Below are 22,266 nucleotides of genomic sequence, written 5' to 3'. Positions count from 1 at the left end.
CTAATAGCTGCTAGGTTATTCTGCAAAATCAATGCAGTATTTTCTCATACTTTAGTAACCAATTACAACTAAACAAAACAAAACCAAAAAAAAAAATCCGACCAAATCTCAACGCAACTGTGATGTTGCCGAACACAGTAGCAATGACAGTACTTGAACATGCGTTTTGCTTTGTCTACTTCTGCTCTGCAAGTCCGAAAGTCATTTTCAGTGTCTAGTCTCTGTTCCACTGACAACATGGCCAATGTTTTCAGTGTGTGCTGGCGTTTCTCCAAAACGTTTAGATTCTTTCCCAGAAAAGGAAGAATCTCAGTTCAGCTGTGGTCATGTCGAGGTGATGAGGATATTTAGCAGGTCTTTTACTGAACAACGATATTTTCTCACTGAAGAACAGTTCAAGCTTACAATGCTGAGATGAGGTTTTTATTTCTGCTAAAAAAGCCTTCAGTTAAATCACAGTTTATATTTCACTCTTATAAGCATGGTTTCACTTCTCAGATATTTCTCTTTAAATATTGTAAAATGTAGTTTAATATTGGATTTTCAATAAGTTTCAACATTCAATTAAAAAAGTTGACATTATCCCAACAGCCCTGTCTTTATATTTCTTTTGTTTGTGTTTTTCAGAAATATGTTTTAGGTCTTGTGGCCCTAGAAATTTAAAATATAAAAAATAAAATCAATGAAATGTGAACACTTGGACTGATGTATCTCTGGTGTTTGGGACACAGGTGGAGACACAGCAGACAACTGTCCGGTTATAGAACGTCAAAAACCTTAAACCATGTTAATAGGCTCTGGACTCTATACTTTGTGTCCTGTGTAGAAACCTAAAGCTGCCAATTAGAGCGTAGCCTCAGGTCACCTGATTGTCACAAGTCTACGCTGCCACGTACACACTCATTATACTAGTGTCCACAGATAGGAAGTAGACTGAGTCATTCAAAATTGATGAGTGGTGAACCTGCACCTCACATTGTTAGAGAGGAAAAACAGAAACAACCGCTCATGGAAGACATTTTATCTGACACTGCCTGGGTGATTAGGAAACTAGGCAAAAGGTTCAACAGCTTTTCAAATGTGTTCAGCACATGGATTTGGCACATTTTTTTCCGGCAGATGCTCTTCCTGCCACAACCCTCCCACTTTTATCCAGGCCCGAGAACGGCACCAAGGTGGCCCTTGGTGGGTTTTCTGGATTCAAATTTGCGGCCTTCTGCATTCCAACCCAATTCTCTACCACTGAGCCACCACGACCTGTAAATAGGAACTTAGGAAGATATAAATCATAATTATAACACTGACAATAATCTTTAGTTTAAGGGTTTACATTTTGTTTGGAGACATTTTACCATTTCATCTAAAATATTACTCATTTTGAATTTGATGGTACCAACACATCTCAAATAAGTTGGAACAGGGTGATGTTTACCACTGTGTAGCATCCCCTCTTCTTTTAAGAACTGTCTGTAAATGTCTGAGAAGTGAGGAGGCCAGTTCCTGTTGTTTAGGAGAGGAATGTTGTCCCTCTGATGCAGGATTCTAGCTGCTCCACAGTCCTGGGCCTTTGTAGCCTGATTTTTTGTTTAATGATGCACCAAATGTTTTCTACTGGTGAAAGGTCTGGACTGCAGGCCAGCTCAGCACCAGGACTCTTCTCCTGTGAAGCCATGTTGATGTAAGGTCTTCCCTGAAAGAGACGTTGTCTGGATGAAAGGATGTTTCTTTAAAGCCTCTATGTACTTCTCAGCAGTGATGGTCCATTTCCAGATGTGTAAGCTGCCCACACCATAGGCACTAATGTACGTCCATACCATCAGAGATGGTATCAACTGTCCGCTGATAACAAGCTGGATGGTTCCTTTCCTCTTTAGTCCACAGGTCACAGCATCCATGGTTTCCAAAAACAATTTTAAATTTCCTGTTTTTAATGCGATGCTGCCTGAGGTCCCAAAGATCCCATGCATCCAGCTTTGACCTTAGGCCTTGTCCCTTGTCACACAGAGATGAAAATCGTTCTAACATTTTTAGATGCAGTTTGTCTCAGATTGGTGAACCTCTGCCCATCTTTACATTTGTGAGGCTCTGTCTCTGAAATGCTCCTTTTATTCCCAGTCATGTTACTGACCTGTTGCCCATTAACCTCATTACTTTTCAAATGCTCCTCAATTTGATTTGCAGCAATTGCTTTTCCAGCTTTTTGTTGCCCCTCTTCCAACTTTTCTGAGATGTGTTGCTGCCATCAAATTCAAAATGAGCTAAAAATGTCTCAGTTTCAACTTGTGATATGTTGTTTATGTTCTATTGTGTATAAAATATGGGTTGATGAGATTTGCAAATCATTAAATTCTGTTTTTTATTTACGTTTTACACATCGTCCCAACCTCTTTGGAATTGGGATTTTAGATTATACATATATATATAATTAAGTAACAGCAATACTGCATCTCTTTAGTACATTGCACTGGTAATGGATGGTGGAATTATGAGTGTGTTTGCGACAGTACAGAGTGATACAGGTGGAGTTAAAGTGTAATGTCAGCGAGAACGCTAGTGTTTACATTGTGCATATTGTTCTTTATGCTGAAAACGTTCTGGTGATGGTTTATATGACATTTTTACATGCACCATTTTATGATATCTATAGTGACTAGGCAAAAAATATAACCACCCAGGCTGTTTCCCTATGTTTCCAGACTTTATGCTATGCTGGTCAGCCGCTGGCAGACATTTCACTTTGAAGCTTTCTCAATAAGAAGAGGAAAAAGTGTTATTTCCCCCAAAAAGTGGAAATAGTTCTTCAAGCAGCAGGGTTTTACCTGAGCTTCAACCACAAAGCCTTGGTTTAATTAATTGTGTTTAATTGGCTTAAAATAAACGACAGATCTTTTTTTTTTTTACAATCACCTCTTTGAAGATAACATTTTAAATCTAGAATAAATCTTTAGCTAGTATGGTACACTGTAAGTCTTCAGATGTGTTTTCATGTTTTTGCAGGTCTGCTGTGTTTCTGTGTGAGTATAAATTAGAAGTCCTGGAGCCAAACCACACTGGAAAACCTTTGTGACAGCACCTTTCACTGTTAACGTGTAAGTGCTGCTGGCCTTCCCTCTGTTTTTAATGGCCTCCAATTAAAGCTGCAGATTCGGAGAAAAGTTTTTGACACGAGTCCACTCTTGGTAGTCTGTTATTTTACAGAGTAAAAAGTGACAGTAGTTAACAGTAATCACAGCTCCATTTGGATAAAAAGTGAGACCAGAAATGTACAACTTTTAACTCAAGACTTTTCTAGTAATGATGCTTTGCATGAATGTTAAAGGCCTTTTTCCTCACACTCTAACATTTACACCAGTACAGCATGTAATAAACGAATAATAAACCAGGAGAAACAACAGACACTACATCAGACTATTTGAATATTTTATTAATATGTAGAAAATTTATTAAAAAAGGAACTATATATTACATGTTTAAGTCAAACTAGAGCTAAATTTGACAGTAATATCCAAGGTTATCCAACAATAAATCCATAGTTTAAGCATACAAGCATTTCAAACAGTCAAGATCACATTTTCAACATTTACATTTCCATGGCAGAACTCAAATCATTGCTAAATCATTGTAGTTGACTGGTAATATCAATTAGTCTTCTTGCAAAAGTAAAACCATGAATAAAGGATTTTTTCCCTTTGATACCCTTGAAGACGTGGTCTCATTAAGTGTAGTTAGTAAAAAAGCAAAAAAATAAATAAGGGGAACAGATTCCCTGTACTGTATAGAAGCTCAATAGAAACAAACTGATACAGTGTGAGTGTAGTTTGAAAGAAAGTTCTTTTTAAACCTGATAAGAAAAGTTTTATCTAATTTAAAACATATACTACAAACAAATTATACCAGCTTACTTGTATTAAGAAAAATTGCTGATCTTGATCCTATAGGAAAAATTCAGTCTCATTAATTTCAACCATGTTCACTCCAATTGTTTTTCTGAAAACTCTCTACAAGAGTACAATTACTAAGATTTCCATTACACCTATGGGTGTAATTGGATGTATTTTTTTTGTCCAGAGCAATAGACGTAGTTTGAACTAATAAAAAAAGAAAAAGGAAGAGATTAGTAACTGGAAATACACTTTTCTTCAGCAGTTAAATTATGACACATGATTGAAAAAAAAAGTTACATAAATGTATTAAATTAGTTGTATTCTTGAACGATTAAAAAGCACCTTACAGTTTGCCACAAATGAAATCTCCCACACTTCAAATAGCATTCTTTTTCTTTTCTTCCAAAGCTTCATGAACCTTTGTTCCTTACACAAAAATGCACAGAGGCAAACTTCATCTAAGTAGTTAATAAAATAAGTACATAGAGAATTCTCTACTCTACTATAAATCACCATGGGGGATGAATTGCATCGGAGGCTCTGACACACTTTTACACTGAAAAAATAAATCAGACATGGGAATGGTCACATGGTAAAATAGTTATACTATAATAATTAAACTAAATTATACTTTAAGCCATGGTATTTGTTTTGTCTTTGAGGGCTGTTAGGGAGTCGGATGATCTTGTTATTTACATCTTCTGCCTTGTAAACCATTTCAAGAGAAACATTTACAGAGATAAGCAGAGAAATGTGGCAGAACAAATCAAATAATAACATGTTCAATATATTGGTTATTTACTATCAGGCTCTTGATTGTAATTTTGTCAACATGCAATAGGCTCCATCCATCCTTTGACACAACACTGATTAAAATACAGTAGTTAAATCAGAAATAATTCAAGGGGGTTTCTTAAATTGTTTGCAACTAAAGGGGAACAAAAGAGACAGTATCATCAACTCTATATCTACATTAGTACATTAGTAGTAGTTTATAGAGGAGAGATTCACTATTGTTTTCAATTCTAAAAAGGACAAAACACAAATAAAAAATATACAGTTTTTTTATGAATATATAACAAGCCAGATTTGCTGGTTCGCTTCAATGAGAAAACTGACAAATACAGAAGTATGACACTTTAATGACACAATAAATCATTATTTGGAATATTGAATACATATATGAGACCAAATGTTGCTTGCAGTGATGGTGACGTTGATTTCCAAAGATTGTATTTGACAATAATTTTTTTTTTTTTTTTTTTTTTAATAGTACAAGGCCAGTGGAGAAATTTAGCCAGTGGTGTTTGGTTTGTCCTTAAACTCCAGAGATAATTTTCCTCCCACAGAGCAGCCAAAACCAAAACACAACCGATTTCAGGAAACTATAGTGAATAACTAAACCCATTGTGTGACAGTGTGAACACTGAATGAAACAAAATGCTTGGTGGGCATGCTGCAGAATAATCCCGCCCTACTAAAAGAATACATTCTCTGCCGTGTTTGCTGATTTGTTGTTGCACTGGGGAGCTTAAATAGTAAAGCAAGTAAAAGAAGGGCACAGAAGAAAGGCTTGGCTCCACTTCACTTACTGTTCAGCTTTCTTTGTTAAGTTCATTTTATCTAGCAGTGGGGGAGAGGCCAGGCACAAATCTGCACTATGCCCATCATGGCTTTCTTTTGCATAGAATTTAGTGTTCACACTGCATAAAATAACACCTGGGGACACAATTACCATAAAAGTCCCTGAAAAGTGAGAATCTATTAACAGGAAAAGACTGCTTCAGTAACTTTGGTGACTGGCATCTTTCCAAACAGTAGGCCGAGTCTTTATTATGCAGATCTTTGGTTGAATATTATATTTATCAGCACCACCTCTGCAAGCAATCACAGCATCTACAACAGGGGTGAAACACATATTAGGCTTTTGTACTTCACCTAAAATATTAAATGCCCACGAACAACTAATGAAACTAAACTGAACTGACTGAACAACAATAGCTTTGCTGTGTCCCCACTCGTAGTGCAAATACTGTCTCAGTGTAGCTACCAATAATAAACATATTGATTTTCATTCTGCGCTTAATAATTAACAGTGATTGTTGTAATCAACACTAAAGCAGTTGTAAAACACGTAAGATAGATGGTGGTTAAGCATTTGCTGGTGCACTACTTTGTGACTGATGACTCTGAATGCTTTTTGATGTTAATTTGACCTTTTATGTCCATTATTTGCCATGTTTTATGATTATATTAAATTAATATAGGCTAAAAAAAACCAAGGCATCAAATCATAGTAAATAAATGGACTTTTGTCACAATATCAGTTATAAAAATATATATATCTTACAGTTAGGGGTTTTAAGGGCATATACAGTTTATGCTTGTTAAAAGTGTTGTTATTTCTTATTGGTTAAATTAACACTAGCTCCCATGCTTTTGAGGACATTTCTGAGCATTTTCTCACACCTTAGGGAAAGGCAGGAAAAGCAAACCTTCTGGGTTTGCCTTTCCTTTTTTCTTTTTTTTTTTTTTTACAGCAAACAAAACCATTGTCATACAAAGTATTTCATCAATTACATACAGTTTCTTCTATCATTTGGGTAGAAGTACAGCAGGGAGAGAGAGCTAAGCTGAGTAGAGGAGTAAAGATAAACAGAGTTTGGAGGTTGTTTCACTTTTGCTGCTATTGTGGTCATTTTAATGTCCACAGTTATCACAGCTTATGATTGTTGGTAGTACTGTATTTTATAATGTGTTGTATTGTTATTTTACAAATGAATAATAATTAAATATTAGTAGCTTGTCATGACCACTTTCTACTTTGCAGCCTCAATAAAGTGACCTGGCATTTTCCAATACAACATGACTGTACAGTCAGTGAGGCGCACAGAAAGTCATAACATTGCCTGAACTCTATTTTTCTATTACTCTGAGTGGGCTGGAGGCAGTTTGTTTATACGGGGGCAGACCGCCTCCTCTTGCTGCTGATGCTACGGAAGTTGAACGGCCTCATCTTCATCTCCACAAAAGGAATAGAGAACTCATGGCCTTTCCAGTGGTACCAGTTGATTCCCTGTAAGAGTAAAAGTGCAATTGTTAAAGCTGCGCTAATCAACAGGGTTTTATAGGTGGAAGGCAAGAGTATTTGAGAATGACAGAAACTTGTAAAAGTTTGAAGACATTTTGTGTATATCAAGTGTACGTTAATTTCATTTGGGGGAAGAAGCATGATGGGGAACAGCGTGACCTAAGAGGTAGCACAAATATGAACTCACTCTAGCCCTGCTAATCCCCTCTAAATCCTCTTTCTCTTCGCGGCTTTAAACCAGGAGGCAATTTTTGTCTGCGGGTCTTTATGTCTGTCCATCTCTGCTCCCACCTGGTCTCATTTCATGTCATCAAAAGATTAAGTGAAAGGTACAGAGCACAGCGGGTGAAGCAGTGATGCTTCAAAACCTTTGTAGTTCAGTCTAATCAACGCTTCACACAACACCTCACTGTCTTTCTCGAACCATTCAGCATCAAGCTGAGAGTATGCTACATCACACAGTCGTCAAAAGGACCACACAATACTGAGAGCCCTCACTTCCATTACATATTCCCTTCCGTCTTCCATGTACTGGGGGAAAAAAGTCCACATCAAAGTGTGAATGAGATACTAGAGTTTAGTTTTGATTAAACATGTGTACTTGTGTCATGCTTTGAGAAAGGATCAACTAAAATCTAAAAAATGTAAATCAAAATAAAATCATGGACACAGCATTGTTCCCAGTGTAATGAAAAATAGAAAACTGGTGTAGCAGTTGAGGTTCTTTAAATTTTGACTTTTCAGTATGAACATCATGATAATTGTAATAAGTATTGAAATGAATGTCAGTGTCATGTTAATTTACAAATTATTTGCATTTTAAAATGGGGAATTTGACCTTTAATCACAGTGCCTCAGTTGTGGCAGTGTTTTAAAAGCCAAAGCACAGAGCTAAGATGCCAGGCTTTTTAAATAACAGCTTTGAGATAGGCTCAGGCAAATCCAAAAAAGAAACAAACAAATAAAGCAAAAAAAAAAAAGACTTTCACTAAGAACTGGCACTTTAATACAATAGAGCAGAATTGAGTTTCATTTGTGGTTTTAAAAATATTTATCACACAAACCTTACAATTAAAAATCTATAGAAACATTTATTTTTACAAATAACTATGTTAGATGGCAGAACATTAACTGTTAATGAATTTATTATAAAACTGTTCAACAGTAAGATATAAACATATCATTTAGGTTAATATTCTAAAACAAATTAAATGGACAAACTCCTTACACATAGGAAGCTTTCAGCCCTCTGAATTTGTATTTATCTCAGACAGAGTGGGGTGGTGTTGTGCTGTAACTTCAATTTTTTGGGAACTTAACACCAACAAAGACATTTAGCTTATTGAGTGAGTACTTAGCGACAGTCCTTCTTACATCTGGCAGTGTATTTACTGGACGACTGACCTGACTGTGTCTGGACTCGCCGTATTTTCCGTTGAGGTTGGCCCTGTGGCAGTTCTTGTACCACCAGGCTCCTTTGTAAGACAAGGCACAGTTAGTGACAGCGATGTCATTGTCTCTGTCTTTTGTAGAGAAGGGTCGGCCTTGGTGGTAGCTAAGAGAGTCACCTGTGATGAGAGAGAGAGAGAGAGAGAGAGAGAGAGGGGAAGAGCTTTAAACGTCAGCCTGTGCCATGCAACGTTGGCATATGGCTGCAGTGAATAACAACGTGATGAGAGGACATAAACGACCAGGCAGGCAGGAGGGAAATGGAGAGACATGAGACGAAGGGACAGGAAGGAGGTGCAGACTGTGAATTTACCTAAGCAGAGAAAATTATAATTATCAATATGAGGGGATGACAGGTAATTCCGGCATATGCTCACGTCGACAGACTGAGAGACACATGGAGAGCGAGGACAAGAGTGGAAATATGGAGGAGTGGTGAGGCGGGTTTCAGACATCAGGGAGAAGATATGAAGGGGAAAGAAGGGAGGAGTAAAAATAGCAGATGGCACAGGAAGGATGAGTGATCATTTTTGTTTAAAGGTTGAGATGACCACATATTTTACATTACAGAATATAATGTAGTATTTTGACAAAGGTAACATAACCGTTTCGGTGTCTAATCCCCTCAATGACACTTTTAAATAAGTTGTTTATATTTTAACTATGTGTTTATTATTGATGTCATAGTGGGTGGAGGAGGTTTAACTGAGAAATGATATGAAGATGTAAAATTCATGGCAGAGCTTCTCTACAAGATTGAGTTGTACAGTTGTACCTAATGAAGTGGTTAAATAATTTCTACACTAAAAACACCTCCAATGTAATAAATGGTGTACCAGCAGTGCCGTTGTACTCTCCTATCCTGAGCTTGTAGAGGTTTCGTGCATCTCCAATGGAGAATTTGTCATAATTTGCGTAGACAGACTCCTGTCCATCCCTCATGTCAATCCTCAGCTCATAGCGTCCCTGAGCAGCAATCCTCTGGATGTTGTCCAGGCCTGCAGAGAAACCACACGCAAGACATTGGATTGTGTTTTAGATACTGTATTGACAACAGAAACCAAAGAACCACATGCTGACTTACAGTTGCTGTTGTAACAAGTTTTATCTTTCAATTTCTCCAGCTTTCACTCATTTAAAATCCAAATCAAAAAAGGTGTGATTACATAATGCAGGTGCAGATTTAAATGCCACATTCTAGGAAAAAATTCACAAAGCCCTTTTGATGCTTTTATGCAGTAGACTTTTGATGACCAGTTATGTTGAAGAACACTGAAGCATCAAATGTTTGTCTGGCTGTTGTCCACGTTAAGCTATTTGAGGCTCGGTTGATGCAGGCTGGGTGGCGAGTGTCCGAAAGCACAGTGCACCACTTTAACTGCGATCCAAATGTTGGAGATGAGCAGCACTGTAATTAAAACTACTTCAAACAGAAACACAAAATGGATCATCTGTATAAAGGATGTCTGCCAGTTTTGATCAGAGATGCATTGGCAGAAAATGTTGTGAAGAAAAAGTTGGAGCTTGTTGTAACTTGTAAAAGTTGTGACCATCCTCAAGACTTCTGTCCCAGCTGAGCAGGTCATTCCAGCAGCTGTACTAAGATTAGGTACAGTGAAAAGCACACAGGTCACTTTCACCAGGCTATATTACTTTATATCACACTGTGAGCTGTACTGCTGTACGTTTTAATTAGTTTTAATAATGTTGCAGTCTAAAGTAAAGGAAAATGTGCTCAGCCTTTATATGGTAGATACCTGAAACAGGTGTAACCTGACCAAATGCATGTTTTATCAAATGAAGTTTCTTTGTATTGTTTTTCAGCATCTGAGTGACTTGATCATCAGCAACTTTGGTTTGACATTAGTTGCTCTTATCGGGTGCTGCTGTACCTACTGCCCCGGTCATTATACTATATCCAGTATTACAAACTAAAAATCTTAACTGAAGGTTTTTGCTGCATTTAAAATACAAACTAATTTCCAACAACAGAAATGGGAAATGTATGTACTGCACTGGCTGCCATGGAGTACGGACCAATAGGGGCATCTGAGACAAACACTTTATGGCTTTAAAAGCAGGCAAAGCTTTTCAGTGTGGGCTCTTTTAGAAAATGTGAACAGGTTTTAAAGCATAATCTGGAGCAGATGAGAACAGCACTGTAGTTCTCAGTCTCTAGATCTCAGTTAAACCTCTCTACTATTTTAAAATGTCAAAGGCTATGGGCCAGGGGGAAAGTACAAAGGACAATATTATGTCCAAAATTAAAGTTAAACTACAATTCTGCAATGAAAAATACTGATGGGGTGGGGACTTTCCCCGTTTGCCAAAGCTACATCCTTACTAGACAGAAAGTGCCGCACATGGAGAGAGAATGGCAATAACGTACGAAGAATAACAATTGGCAAAAAATAAAAAAATTGTAATAGAGTATGTATTTTTGTGCCTTAATGGCATTTTTCCACCTACACTCACAGGCAGATTTTTTATAGTAAATTACAGTTTGTTTTCCACCTGCAGCTTTCATGGTTAAAGGCTTAATCCCGATAAGCACCATGTCAGACGTCTTTGACGGCTGGTTGTCTGGATGGTGATGATCGACATAGTCAGGAGATGTGGACACTGTCACCACCAGCCGCCCTGCAAATGGCACACGCCACAACTCTCTGAGATATGTGGCTTTGCTCTTTATCTCCAAGGTAGCAGATACAAGACTCATTTGAACTCCGACAGGCGATAAGACCCCACTCTGACCTGAGAGTGGAAGTGCCTGCACTATCACATTACACCAACCACCCATTTGGAAAAGAGCCTTGTTCCCTGCTTAACCCCCAGCCGAAGCGTCACGTGCCCTTTTATGAACCCAGGGAAAAAAGAGGAAAAAAAGTAAAAATTCTTAAGCCTTCACTGATAAGGAGTTGGAAGTAGAAAATTGGAAGAGGTGGAAAATAAGGGGAAGTTTCCTGTAATGTGTCAATGGAAAGCAGACAATATCTGTTAGAATCTAAAGGTACTTAAGGAGAAATGGGAAATGCTTTTAGAATAAAATTCAGTTTTACACACTGTACAATGTCACTTCTAATGAGAAATCAATTTATAATTTCGAACAGTTATTCTTCCTCCACAGTTTTGGGGGATCTGTCTGCCATATTCCAACAAGCAGCAATTAAAAATGCATTTTGACACATGGTACCACAGTTTTACTGCCAACCTCCTTTTATTACTACCCTTTCTTGCACACTTATACAGAAACAAAGAGTGGAACTGAAGTAAAGGGAATGGGATAATGATCCCATATTGCACACAGCCACCCTGGTTTCTCTCTGTTATTACATCATCAAACTGACATTGTGTTCAGCATGAAACTGACTGAGGTCAATGAGTGGGGAGAATAGATTGCCCTGGAGCAGTAATAAAAACGGCCATTCTCAAACTGTAGCAGATGATAATGAAAGCTTAATTTCCATATTCTTTACTACTGGCCAGTTAAGTGCCTCGTCTTTTCAGTTTGAGTGGACTTAATACCAATGTTTATGATTCCATAGTGTCCAGTATATTGCTGTTCTGGGTGTAGAGGAGGTGATTAGCACAATGTTCGATGTACTGTAATGGTTCTCTACAGCTACATGAGTGACCTTGTCTGTAGAAAGGAGAGCAGAGGTCAAAATGCTTAAAATTGTACTGACAATGTGTACGAATATGCAAAGTGTAATATATTTTAGGGACATTGCTTAAATAACTACATCTAATCTACAGCTATCTGAAGTGCAGATACATTCAGCTGATATTGTTTTAGAAAAGCCAATACTGCAAATCAAGTCTTGGGACAAACATTTGCTTTTTTTATCAACAGCATTCAATACAGTAGACATTTGGACCAAACTTAATTTCACTGGAAATGCCAAAATCTTGCTTGTGTAACAAAAGGTAAACTAGTGTTCTATTTATGGATAGTTTAATTTTTGTGAAATATGACATGGTAGTTTTTCACATTGCAAAAAAAAAAAAAAATCACGGTTATTTACAGTCAACAGTCTTAGTTTTTTTATTTCCTTTGGTAGTTTTCAAACCTACAGTGTTAAATACGATTTGGTTTCTTTTTTCCCTTTAGTATGATTCATTTGGGCAGATGTACTCAGTCGGAGGCCAAAATGCAACACTTGCAATCTTCGAGATGATGGTCTCTGTCTTATTACAAATGAATTCTTTGAGGTGTACTCCAGTGTACTACTGTATGTAATTCTATGCACTTTTCATGGGGTGAGTATTAGTCAAAGAAAAAGCTACTAGCAGATAACTGTGTAAAGAATGGAGGTTTGATCTTTGCAAAAAGTATATTGCCATTGTGATAATCTACTACAAGATCATCTTCCAGTTATTTTTATCGTGTTCCCAATCCTGAAAAGAAACTATAACAACGTAAAAGCACATCGGCTTCACTTTAAGCCACTTACTGATTCAGACCAGAGCAAACCATCTATAGTTCTGAAAATACCCTTATTAGAGTAACTTTACCATAGATTGCTCTTAACCTGAATAATCAAACTAATTTCCATTGTCAAAACCTTTCTGACATTGCTGGGAGAACCCAGTTTTAAAAAATGAAGAATGCCAATAATTTAACTGTGATCCTTCCCCTCCTCTAAAAACTGTACCAACTACATGAATGAAATCTGCCCCTATGTTCAATTTTCCATGGACACAATAAACATTGCTGACATGTCAGTAGTGAAGGCAATCTTAGTGGGACATTATTTGGTGGTGCCAAATGAAATAAATAATGTATAAATTGTAAAAAGAGTCTAATGTCCTTGTACTCAACAATTATACAGAAGTGTTGACATTTTGTTACTTACAGACTATATATCCTGCTGGTATGTAATGTGCAATCTGACATCATGGGGAAAGACTTTTAAAGGAGCAAAGATCAGTTCCTGATGCTCCACACCCTGAGGTTACATTAAGCTGCTTTTATGCAGTAAAAGGATGGTACAGAATGGAAGAAAGACAGACAGGGAGGGAAAGTGAATCCTAGGAGACGCCAAAAAAAGTAAAGCAAGACCCTGGAGATAGAAGTGCCCTGGACAATTATATGCTCAGAATTGGTGAGGGGGCAGATTATTACTGATTCAGCTCAAGTGGAAATGGGTCAGATGAAATGTACTTAGTGAACTAGATATTCACTGGCGTTTTTAGATTATATTCTACAGATACTGTATAAAGCAAAGATGTTTCTACATATAGTCTGTAAGACTATGGCAGAAATATGCCCGAACATGTCAAACCTGTCATTTAATAATGTGAAGTGCAAAACAATGACAGACTTTTCTCCTTTATGCAGAGTGGAGTCATCTAACAAAAATAGCTATGTACGCTTTCTTAAATCAATTCTCTATTGGGTAAGGGAGTAGTTTTTGCCAGTTTGTTGAAATAAAAAACGAATTATTAATTTATACCAGGAGACATCCAACTTGCCTGGTGATTAAAAGTAACAGGAAGACCAATATTATTCAATTTAACTCACCACCAAAAACTAAAGCTTCAAACTTAAACTTTGAAAGAAAATTGCAGGATTTGCAAAGGAAAATAAATTGCCAGCTTGAGTTCATCATCTAAAAATCTCTTTATGTTCTCACCTATTACAGCATGCTTATTCACTAATGGACTAGAGCGTGCCACAGCTATCTTGTATTATGATCCAATACGTCTCAGCTGCAAAGTAACAGCCTTCCCTCTGTTATAATGTGGTGATAATGCAATACCATAAAATTTCCCCCAGTGTTGTTTAATTTCTCTAATCAAAATGTTCAAAAAAACATTCTTCTCAAGGTCCTGATTCACTTGATGAAATATTCATGTAATATATTCCTTTAATCATCTGCACCAAAACAATAACACACAAACTGGCCCGTGAAGAAACATGACTCATTTGCACATTTTCTAATGAATATAATTATTGTTTCATAATGAGATTTGGTGACGAAGGGGGTGGGGGTGGGGTGGGGTGTGGGGGGGGGGGGGTATCCAGCAGTCCATCAAAACAGTGAGGATGTTATCCTGTTTTTTCTTTTGAGTCAGAGCAAAGCTAAAAACAATTACCAAGTCATTTCAGGGAGAGACGAGCTTTCAGAGAATCCAGTAATGAATTGGATAGACTTTGTGAAGTCAAGTGCTGAAAGATGAGATGAGCACAATAAAGGGTCTAGCAGCACGTTTCTCAATCTTCATACAAAGTGAAAACTCTTAGAAGAAAGGAAAAGTTATTGGAGACCCTATAAAATAGATGTATCAATTAAAAACAAGTGAAAGCTATCACCCCTTATTGATTGAAGCTATTAAATCCACTTCAGGCGTGAGGGGTGACACAAAGATAAAGAGGATAATACATCCTTCAGAAAACTGAAATATAGATTGGTGCAGGTTACAGCTCAATATCAATACCTAACCTATATAAATGCTGCTCAAGTATATATACGGCAGGATGACAGAAAGGTAAAATAAAGCAGCAGCAAAACTGACCTTGACTTGTAATACGCCTACAAGATTATCAGTAGCTGTATCATTTCAGATTTTTTTAACAAAAACAAGGTTTTTGGCCATGTTCCAGGTTAATCCTCTGATCTGATCGAGGGAGATTTCTATCCCATCTCTGAGAGTAAAGCTCCTTAATAGCCGAGTCTGACATCTTGGTTAGACATCTTTTTTTTTTTTTTTTGCTAAGCACTGGCTGAGAAGCCTGATACCCTTCTCATTTATGTATGTTAAATGTGACAGGGAAACTGCTAATCCAGCTCTGAATAAAGACACATTCGACCCGCTTTACCAGCATTTCTAAAACATCTCACAAACCCGAGATGTTTTATCTCATTCATACTGTGCAGAAGCCAGTCTGTGTCTTTATGTCCCTGCTAATTTACACAGTGACTTTCTCTAGTCTCCTCTTGACCACAAATTTTGACATTTAGAAATCTCTGGACAAACCTAGGTTGGCTGTTCATCCAGTTTCTGTATGGTAAACTAAGCATACAAACCAACAAAATTATAGAGTGGTATTAATAATCTCATCTGAATCTTGGCAAGAAAGTGCATAGATTTGTTTCCCAAAATGATTCCTTTAAGTACGTCTTAAACATAAATGAACATGCAACAGAAACTGGGAGTAACTGGTAAGCTCAGTGTTCCGTTTGGTGTTCGGAGTCATGCAACACCTAAAGAAAAAACTGGACATGGTGCTTTTGACACAAAACAGTCTACACTACACTTTTTTTCAGATAAATAAAATCATGTTCAGATAAATGACATCATGTTAGAAGTCTTACCAAGCCAGAACTCATCCTCCAGGTTCCCAAAGCCAAGCCGATAGTCACTCCACTTCCTGGAAAAGTCTGTCAGGCCATTCTGACGACGCTGGAACACCTGAAAACCAAAATGATGATAAGATGGGATAAAAAAAACAAAAAGGAACAAAACAAGTAGTTCAGATTAAAATAGCTACGATCAAAAACATTCAGTATAAAGACGTACAGCTGGGTGATAATGAAATCCAATTCAATTCCTCCCCTATATTTGCTCCTCTTTTTTTTTTTTTACCCAACTGACACAGTTACCTACATTTACAGAACTGGCAAATGTGCTATTTAAAAAAGGTTGTTATCTTCACAGTGACTTACGATCCAGCCTCCTTCATCAGTGGTCATGTCACAGTACACCTGCACTCCTTGGCTGGGGTCTCTGTTTATGTAAATGGTGTAGACACCGCTCAGCGTCTCTCCGTTCAGCAGGTGCTGGGCACAATTCTGAGGTGTTGCAAATAGACGACTCCCTGGAGACAGGCACAGGAACAGTGGTGACAAGTCAGGATTTGCTTTTTTCCCGGTGCAAATTCATTCCCTTTATAGAGATTTATGCAGAATGCAGGGACAGAACTTAAAACTCAATTGCTTGTTTTAATCACTATATTTATATCAACTGTAGATCTGGTGATGACTGGTGTTTTAATGTTGTGCAAGCTGCTCTTACTGACAAGCCCAAAATGCATTATGCAGTACACAATCTATCAGCTCTACAATTGTTTTCATCTTTCAGCTAATTGTCGTCTTTTTTTCTTGTCTTTTCCTTCATGCATCTTGAAGGTAAAAATTCCTTGTGATTAGAAGACTCATGAGGACCACTAATCTTTATTTGAAAAAATTTTACATCCAGTTTCCAACAAAGCATAGGACTGTTTAGGACTGTGGACCATCACCCTGTTTGTGCAACCTATCAGAAATTATCTTTTACTATTTGCTACAAAATATCTATTATTAGCTATAACAAAGCAGAAGACAATAGTTTCTGATTTTGATCAGAAGTGACTTAATGTGAAATACAGTGCAAAATGGTGGAAACTGTCAGGATACAACATTTACCGTCTTTATCACTTAAATGAAAGTGTACTGTACCTGTAGTGAAGGTAGTGGAAACTACAGCACTGGTGTCAAGTCCTCTTGCGGCCTGGAGCTTGATAGTGTACTCTGTGATTTCAGCTAGTCCCTCCAGTCGAATCCATGTGTCCTCTGCATCCAGGATCAGCTCCTAGAAAAATATACAGGACCAAATTCATTCACATAACACAAACTGTGGAGCATAACGAGATCTTAGGTAAATGTATTCCCTTCTATGAAATAATTTAATATGCATTCAGAACAAATTCTGAATAAATGAGAATAGAATCCCCATAAAACGCTGAATTGTGAGTTTTAAAAACCTGTGGCAACATAGAAACCATTATAATCTTTTTGTTTAAGAAAACAAGGGGTAGCTTGCTTTTTGATCCAGTAATAATGTTCCCCACTGGCAAGGGGAACTGTTGATTTAATTAGAAACTATATAAAAAGCATATTAGGTCACTTCAAACATAAGACTGTAGCTGACCAAAGAACAGATGTACCTTTGAAAAAAAAAAGAAGAACAGGAGCTAAGAAGTGAGAAATGAGGAGGGTGAAAGGGTGGGAGTTGATGAGAGGTAAAATACACAGAAGTGAGATAAAAGACTGAGATTGGACAGGCAAGTTGAGAAGCCGCTACGGAACGAGGACACAAACATTGCTATTTTCGGTGAAAGAGTCAGTGGAGATGCTTCCTTTTGTTTTCACAAATCCTCTTTCATTGAGTCTGTCATCACTTTTTTCTTTATAGTATTTTCTGTGACATCAGTTTTATAAATAAATCCATCCAGAGTGCTTCATTATGCTTCATTATTACTGACAACTTTAAGTTGTACACAATCATGCATATGTTAGTTTGTGTGGATGTGTGTCACTGTTTGGCCTGGAAACATATTAATTATGAACTGGTAAAAATGAAATATTAAGCCTGTTTGGGAAAAAATGTGTTTGTGTGAATTATGCAGGGAAGCAAATGGTCCCTTTGTCTCTGAGGGTCTGACATCTTCCCACTGGATTTTCAGGGTCAAGAAAAGGTTGTTTATGGGAAGTGAAACAGGTCTGTTTTTCATACACTCACTATTGATTGTATATGCGTGGTTAAGTGGACTGACGTTTGGTGGATGTGGGTATGGTGAGGCGCAGATAGTTATTAAGTAAATGTTAATCCGATAAAAAATGATTCTCTCAGCTACTTTGTTTAAATAATAAAAGTCTAATATCTCAGTAAGAAGGAAGGTTAGCTGAACATGCTCACCATCATATACAGTATTTATAGTGACAGCTGAGGTAATGCTGAAGCATATTTTCAGCTGAGCCACACTTCAGGTAGACAGAAACAGAGAAAAACCTCAAAAGGAACAGTTAAATCTTTCTGCTCTAAGCATGAGTGCAATGACTGCTGTTGTACAATATGAATTTAAAACATGGCACTTGTTGCTGAGGCAGCTAATCGTGCTGTTCAACGATGTGAGTTCAATGTAAAAGCATGACCAAATGTGGTGAGATATTACAAATGTAATTGATTTTCAAATCTTATCTTACAGGATGTTCCTAATTTTTAATGCTAGGACAAATGTTTAACGCTGTTTCAGCTTTAATCAATGTAGCTGCATGGTGAACCAAAATCACAATTGGGACAAATGGGATGTCAAAGATTCTAAAAGGATGTTTGAAGAAACGTCAAAATGTTCCTCTGTGAAGCCTGCAGGTTGAGCCAGGGCAGGGGAATGAGAAATAAAGCAAAGCTAGTTTCAGAACTAGACTTGTTCTGAAATGTAATTACAGTAACTTGGCAAATCAGCTGCATTGTTTGCAATGGTAGTAAAGTATAAAGACCACATCACCAAAGTGACATCTGCATGTTTTTAAGCTGTTTTTTTTTTTTTTGCAGTTTAAGCATCTGTTGCAGCTGATGAGCTCAGCACGCATTTTTCCATGGCTGATATTTGTTTTGTAGCTCGTTCAACAAGCTAAGATGTAGGACAAGATGTGTGCTCATGTTTTTGATAGCAAGGAGCCTCTAGCAGGAAATCTACTGTGGGTTATTTGTGACTCTTAGTGTAGCTGGGCCTTTGACACAATGGTGGTGTTACCGCATTGTGCAAATTAGATTTCCAATGAAATCATCTGACTGACTGTATGAAAACAAGTTGTCCATCTATGCAGTTGTGATTGGTTAGGGCTAAAATAAGGGGTACCATAATGAACTAAACTGTATTAAATATTAATTTCTTCCTTTCAAGTACTGATTTGTATGCTTTATATATTATTCAGACACTGTTAGAGAAAAATACATTATGTAAACATTATTTTGGTCTGAATTTATATGTCAATGCATTCAGTCTTGGAAATACATTAGCAGATAAAAAAGAATGATTTAGTTTAAATCATGCAAATTGTCATAATATATATGGAAAAAAACAATACGCTGAAAATAGAGAAAAAGGCAGAACTTGAAACCAACACAAGACCAAGTGTGTTGACACTGGAAAGAAGTACAGTAAAAGTCACTGTGACATCCAATGGTCGAACACACAGCAGCGCCAGAAGACAAGTGTGTGAGCGTCATCCCTACATCATGTACCATACGCAGACCTGCATGTGTTTTTTCAACTATTCCTTTACACCACGCCACAACATTTGACGTTAAAACCCCAATATTTAAAATTTTACAAGATACACTGACTTATACTAAGGTGAGTGGATTCTCTCCAATACCCACAGTCTGCCTGGATTCTCTAATACTATGACTATGGAATTTCGGAGGACCATTCTGACTTTTGTGAGAACTACAAAGGGCTTCATGGGACTGTGTAGCTCTGTATTCTCATGTATGGGCATTCTTAGCATGGCTACACGTGGCAAATGTGGCATAAGGGGAACGTTTAAGAGAAAAATAGTGCAATAGATTATACCTGACTAAACAAGAGTTAATATTGGAACGGCTTTTACTTTGTTGGCGAGTGGTTAAAGTGATAATTGGTTGGAAGACACAATCAAAGCTGGTGTTCTTGCTGTTGAACCAGTGTGTAAAAAAACTTCTGGTTGCTGTGTCAGAGATTTAGCAAATATTGCAAACTTTCTAAATAACACGCCAACAGGACATTGAAAGGCAATACATGCTCTTTCATTGGTTGTTGTAATATAGCCATTTTGTTTAGCTTGCCACCCAAGTTTCATCTATTGTAAGTTTTGTAAAATGATCATTAGTTGAATAGCTGTCCTGTTTGTGGAAACTTTCACTTTGTTCCGGAAGAAAACTTAATCCTGCATATTTACTTCAAGATACAATTTTGCTGTAACACTGCAGAGTTTTTTGTGGTTAGCACGAACATGAAATTGGAACATAACAGTAATTACAGCATAGTCTCACTTTCGCACTGCCATTAATGTGTGTTCTTCAATGTGACTAAAAGGAAAATATGCAGAGTTATATTTTTATAAAATCCTGTAATACTACTTTAGCGGTCAACATCATTGTCTGGCTTCTGACACTTTCTTTGCCGGTTAGGTAACAATTTGAACTTGAAAACGAATGGGACTAACTAATGGAAGATGCAGAATCTTGCTGGCATTTACTGTACGATACTGTAGTCCACTCAGCAACATTATGAGCAGAAAAAATAACAAGCGTTATACCAAATCATGCTTGTTGGAGCTTTAAAGTGGACAGTGTGTTGTGTTTGCAGAGCATCATGGGAAATGGTTGTAGACAGTTCATTAACAGCCGTATCCTGTTCCACACGACTCCTATAAATGTGCTTTTAACTCATTACTCAGCCACATCAAAAGGTTTAATCAAAATAAACAATGTCTCTGCTGAGACACATTAAAGTAATATCTCTCTTGGACAGGCAATTTCAATGCATAGTTCCCTTGTGTGTGTACCCATGAGTGAGTGTGTATCCCCCTGAACATTTGCATGCTCCACATTAAGGGACTATACATGAGCGAAAGATAAAATTTGAGTTCTGAAGTGCTTGTCATAAATTTGTGATTATGCATCAATTTTCTTTTACTGAACAGTGTTTAACACCAGTTTAATTAGTTGATTAAATTGAGATCATTTTCTTCTTGGCAGACTTATAAGGGGGATTTTCAATATGTCCTATTGTTACTGTAGTATTCACTTTCTATTTTCAGTCATTGGATTAGTACAGTTCATCTCCCCAACATGTTTACCACTGTAGCAGCAGGATTTCCTGAACCACCTGATATAGATCCACACTTTGAGTGCAGATGATGTTAACATACATAAAAACAGCAGATACAGTAGGACACCAGTATTGGGGTGTGTGTGTATGCGTGTTACTGTAGTACTTGTGTACAAAACAGCTGCTGTGATACATACTTTACGGCTGCCATCTGTAGATTTGTAGGTGAGCATGTAGTTGTCAATTTCAGCGATTGGTGGTTGCCAGGAGATGAGAGCACTGCGGTGATTTACTTCACTGGCTGTTAAGTTCAGGGGCGCGTCCATGGCTACCAGAAAGAGAGAAAGAGAAAGAAATTAACACTAAGTTCAATTCGTTGTAAATTAAGGGATAAAGAAACATGCACCACAATTGTGTTTTTTCAGTATTTGTTCTACATTATATACTCAAAGTTTGAGTAACTTGAAAATAGAGTTTGCTATTGTACTTGTGAATGTGTCCTGTTCTATTGCTTTACTTCTTTACTTGTGCCTAAACATGCCTGGTGCATGTAGCTACTTATCATATATTCCATTATAGGTTTATATGGTTTTGTGTTTTCTGTGTTTATGTGAACGTGTCACACGGCAAAAAAACAAACAGACAAACAAAAAAATGTCAGTATTAAGAGGAAACAGTTTTAGTAATGTTCTTTTTCTGCAGGTGATAGTGGGTGATGGCTGATATTCATCAGGCTAAGATTTTCATTTAGCAGCCAGCCACAACACTAAAATGCTGTGTAGATCCCCCTCATGCTGCCAAAACAGTTCTGATATTTTGATTCTTGGACTTCAAAGGCATCAGGCTTCGAGACATCTCTAAAATACATCTAGTATCTGGCACCAAGACATCAGTAGAATATCTTTCAGGTCCCTAAGTTGTTAGGCGAGGCCTCTATGGCCTCCACCGTGCATTGTGGTACAATTTCTTTCCCAGGTAAGCGATGCACACACACCCAGAAGTGTTTCATCAGTTCCACGTTCCAGTTCTAATACCATCATGTCCATTGTAGGCACTTTCAGTAGCAAACAGAGGTCAATATGGGAAATCTGACTGGTAATGATGTTCTAATATGACTTTTTACGCAGAGTATTACCCAGACTAAGTACAGGTACAGCTACAGTTGAGTACTTGGCAAAACCAAGTAGAAATATAATTACTATACTGTTCTTCTAGAATAACTTGCTGGACAGTAAAATTCTCATCAATCCACTGCACAGTTA

At 37.3% G+C, this 22,266-nt stretch overlaps 1 protein-coding gene across 7 annotated transcripts in view; it reads right to left on the bottom strand.

Moving 5' to 3' along the window:
* Positions 1 to 4,146: 4,146 nt before the first annotated feature.
* The window catches only part of tnr (tenascin R (restrictin, janusin)), a 172,454-nt gene continuing 154,334 nt past the window's right edge, over positions 4,147 to 22,266 (bottom strand). For all 7 annotated transcript variants that reach the window (XM_067475086.1, XM_067475085.1, XM_067475089.1 and 4 more), the window contains 7 exons: positions 21,202 to 21,332; positions 16,866 to 16,998; positions 16,095 to 16,246; positions 15,744 to 15,840; positions 9,261 to 9,422; positions 8,380 to 8,543; positions 4,147 to 6,960 (listed from right to left, as the gene is read on the bottom strand). In XM_067475086.1, coding sequence (XP_067331187.1) covers positions 6,841 to 6,960; positions 8,380 to 8,543; positions 9,261 to 9,422; positions 15,744 to 15,840; positions 16,095 to 16,246; positions 16,866 to 16,998; positions 21,202 to 21,332 — 959 coding nt within the window. In that variant the 3' untranslated portion in view covers positions 4,147 to 6,840. The remainder of the gene's footprint in view (positions 6,961 to 8,379; positions 8,544 to 9,260; positions 9,423 to 15,743; positions 15,841 to 16,094; positions 16,247 to 16,865; positions 16,999 to 21,201; positions 21,333 to 22,266) is intronic.

Source organism: Channa argus, chromosome 14 (genome assembly GCF_033026475.1).
Source record: "Channa argus isolate prfri chromosome 14, Channa argus male v1.0, whole genome shotgun sequence".
NCBI classification, from domain to species: Eukaryota; Metazoa; Chordata; class Actinopteri; order Anabantiformes; family Channidae; genus Channa; species Channa argus.
The sequence above is the reverse complement of the archived record's forward strand: the minus strand, read 5'-3'. Positions and strand labels throughout refer to the sequence as shown.